Source organism: Bison bison, unplaced genomic scaffold (genome assembly GCF_000754665.1).
Source record: "Bison bison bison isolate TAMUID 2011002044 unplaced genomic scaffold, Bison_UMD1.0 scf7180017860638, whole genome shotgun sequence".
Taxonomy (NCBI): Eukaryota; Metazoa; Chordata; class Mammalia; order Artiodactyla; family Bovidae; genus Bison; species Bison bison.
In genome coordinates this window covers 14442-16528 of record NW_011491210.1, presented here as the reverse complement: position 1 = coordinate 16528, position 2087 = coordinate 14442, and the positions used below count along the sequence as shown (strand labels likewise).

Here is a 2087-nt window from a genome sequence, read left to right as displayed (position 1 = left end):
TGATGTCACTATCACACCTATCTGTGGTATGAGGTTCCCCCAGTCATGGGGCAGCTGTGAAAACAAGTCCAGTTAGCTGACCACCTGAATGGTACCCCTGAAACGGACAGGGGAGCTTGACTTCTGAGACGGCACAGCTCTATGACTCTTCCCTATGATCTGCTGTGTGCTCAGTCGTGTATGATTATCTGTGATCCTACAGACTGTAGCCCCCTAGGCTCTTCTGTCCATTGGACTCTCCAAGCAAAAATACTGGAGGGGGTTGCCATTTTCTCCTCCAGGGATCTTCCTGACCCAGAGCTCAAACTTGTATCTCCTATGTCTTCTGCACTGACAGAAGGTTTATTTACCACTAAGCCATCTGGGAAGCTTTCCCCTACTATAAGAATTAGTAAAAATTCAATGAGTAAAATCATTAAATGTACACAAATGTCAGAAGTTTGACACACACACACACACACACACACACACACACAAACATAGGTTAAAATGTCTCTAACCTATTTGAGTTTGTTTCAGTTGTGATTTTAAATTGGTAACCTGCACAGTTAACCTCTTGAAAGAAGCATCATATTCTAATATCTGGGCCTTCAGCTGGGTGGAGTGCTCAATCTGCAGAGAATTACAGAAGAAAAGAAATCAATGCAGAAGAAATCACAGCTCACTGCAACGGGAGCAGTACTCTCATTGGGCTTATGCTCTTTTTCCGTTTTGCCAATTCTGAGTAGCGATCCACACTTAATCCTTAATGCACATGGTCCCTACAATGATAAGAAATAAAACAAGTTTCCACATCTTGTTACATGCATGTTAAAGCAGCTACTCCAGGGCATGGGCAGACACCAGAGAGATGGCAGCAGTATTTCCAAGGCCCTGCCACTGTGGGCACCACCAGGACTTGTAGAATTATGTGTTTCAGTAAGTTTGCTTGCCTCTGGATTTTGTGACAATTATGAATGTAAAGTCACATGATCACTGTAGAGAGCTCTCAGATGAGAAAGCACACCCTTTAGTACCTTGCGGAAGCTCTAATTTTAAAGTAAACCCCATTTACACCAGTGTGGCATGTGCCAAGTTCACATGTTTATGCAGCAGACTGGCCCAACCCCTGGCTGCACAAGAAGCAATACTTACCTCGCTTTGAAGCTGTTTTTGCAGAGCTTGTTTGTGGGTTTCAAACTCCTTATGCTCAGATGCAATTGCATTTTCTGCTTTCTTTAATTCTTTCTGAAAAATTAGTACCTCTGGAGATGGCTGAGCTATGCCTAGGAAGGTAGAAGAGCCTGGTTATTATCAACCTGAAATTTTATAATTGTACTCTACTTTTAAAAGCAGCTAAAGAAGTTTAAAATTTGTTCTTCTTTTTTGTGTATGCACACTATTTTCTATCAGCTCTATCACATGGACAATGAGCAGTTCTGCCACAGAAATTTCAAAACAAAATAATTTAATGTACTAAATGCAAATTTTACTATTTGTTGAGTCCTTCTCCATGTAATAGAGTTCTTTCAAATCCTTAAATTAACTTGAAAGCCTGTCTCTCCCCTATACCAAGCACAGAGTTAGAGAAGGAACACTCTATCAAAACCTATCCATGAATACTCTGAGGTCCAATCAATCTGTGTATCTATCAGCAGCTCTCAGGGTCCAGGCAGAGAGCAGATGGCATTCCCAATTTGGATCATCAGAGAGGCCTTCAACGAAGACTGACTTAGGCTGGTCCCTAGCCACAAAGGATGAAATAGTTCCCTAGACTGCTAATGGGGCCAGGCTCTTTGCTACCAGCCCTTGGGCCTGGAGGCTCAGGGAGGCAGGAACTCCCAGAACTCCCAGTAGAAACACACCTACTGATGGAGCAAAAGATCTGTATGGAGGTAAGCTGACAATGAATGAAATTAAAGACAACACAGATGGAGAGGTTTACTATATTCTTGGATTGGAAGATCCAATACTGTGAAAATGACTATACTACCCAAGGCAATTTAGATGCAGTGTAAACCCTATGAAATTACCAACCACATTTTTCACAGAACTCGAACAATTTCGCAATGTATTGTTAAAAACCCAGAGTAGCCAAGACAATGTTG

At 42.0% G+C, this 2087-nt stretch overlaps 1 protein-coding gene across 1 annotated transcript in view; it reads right to left on the bottom strand.

Moving 5' to 3' along the window:
• Nucleotides 1-500: 500 nt before the first annotated feature.
• The window catches only part of LOC104982815 (oral-facial-digital syndrome 1 protein-like), a gene marked incomplete at both ends in the record, with an annotated part of 15897 nt that continues 14310 nt past the window's right edge, over nt 501-2087 (bottom strand). Inside the window, 2 exons of the mRNA XM_010832266.1 lie at nt 501-612; nt 1135-1265. Coding sequence (XP_010830568.1) covers nt 501-612; nt 1135-1265 — 243 coding nt within the window. The remainder of the gene's footprint in view (nt 613-1134; nt 1266-2087) is intronic.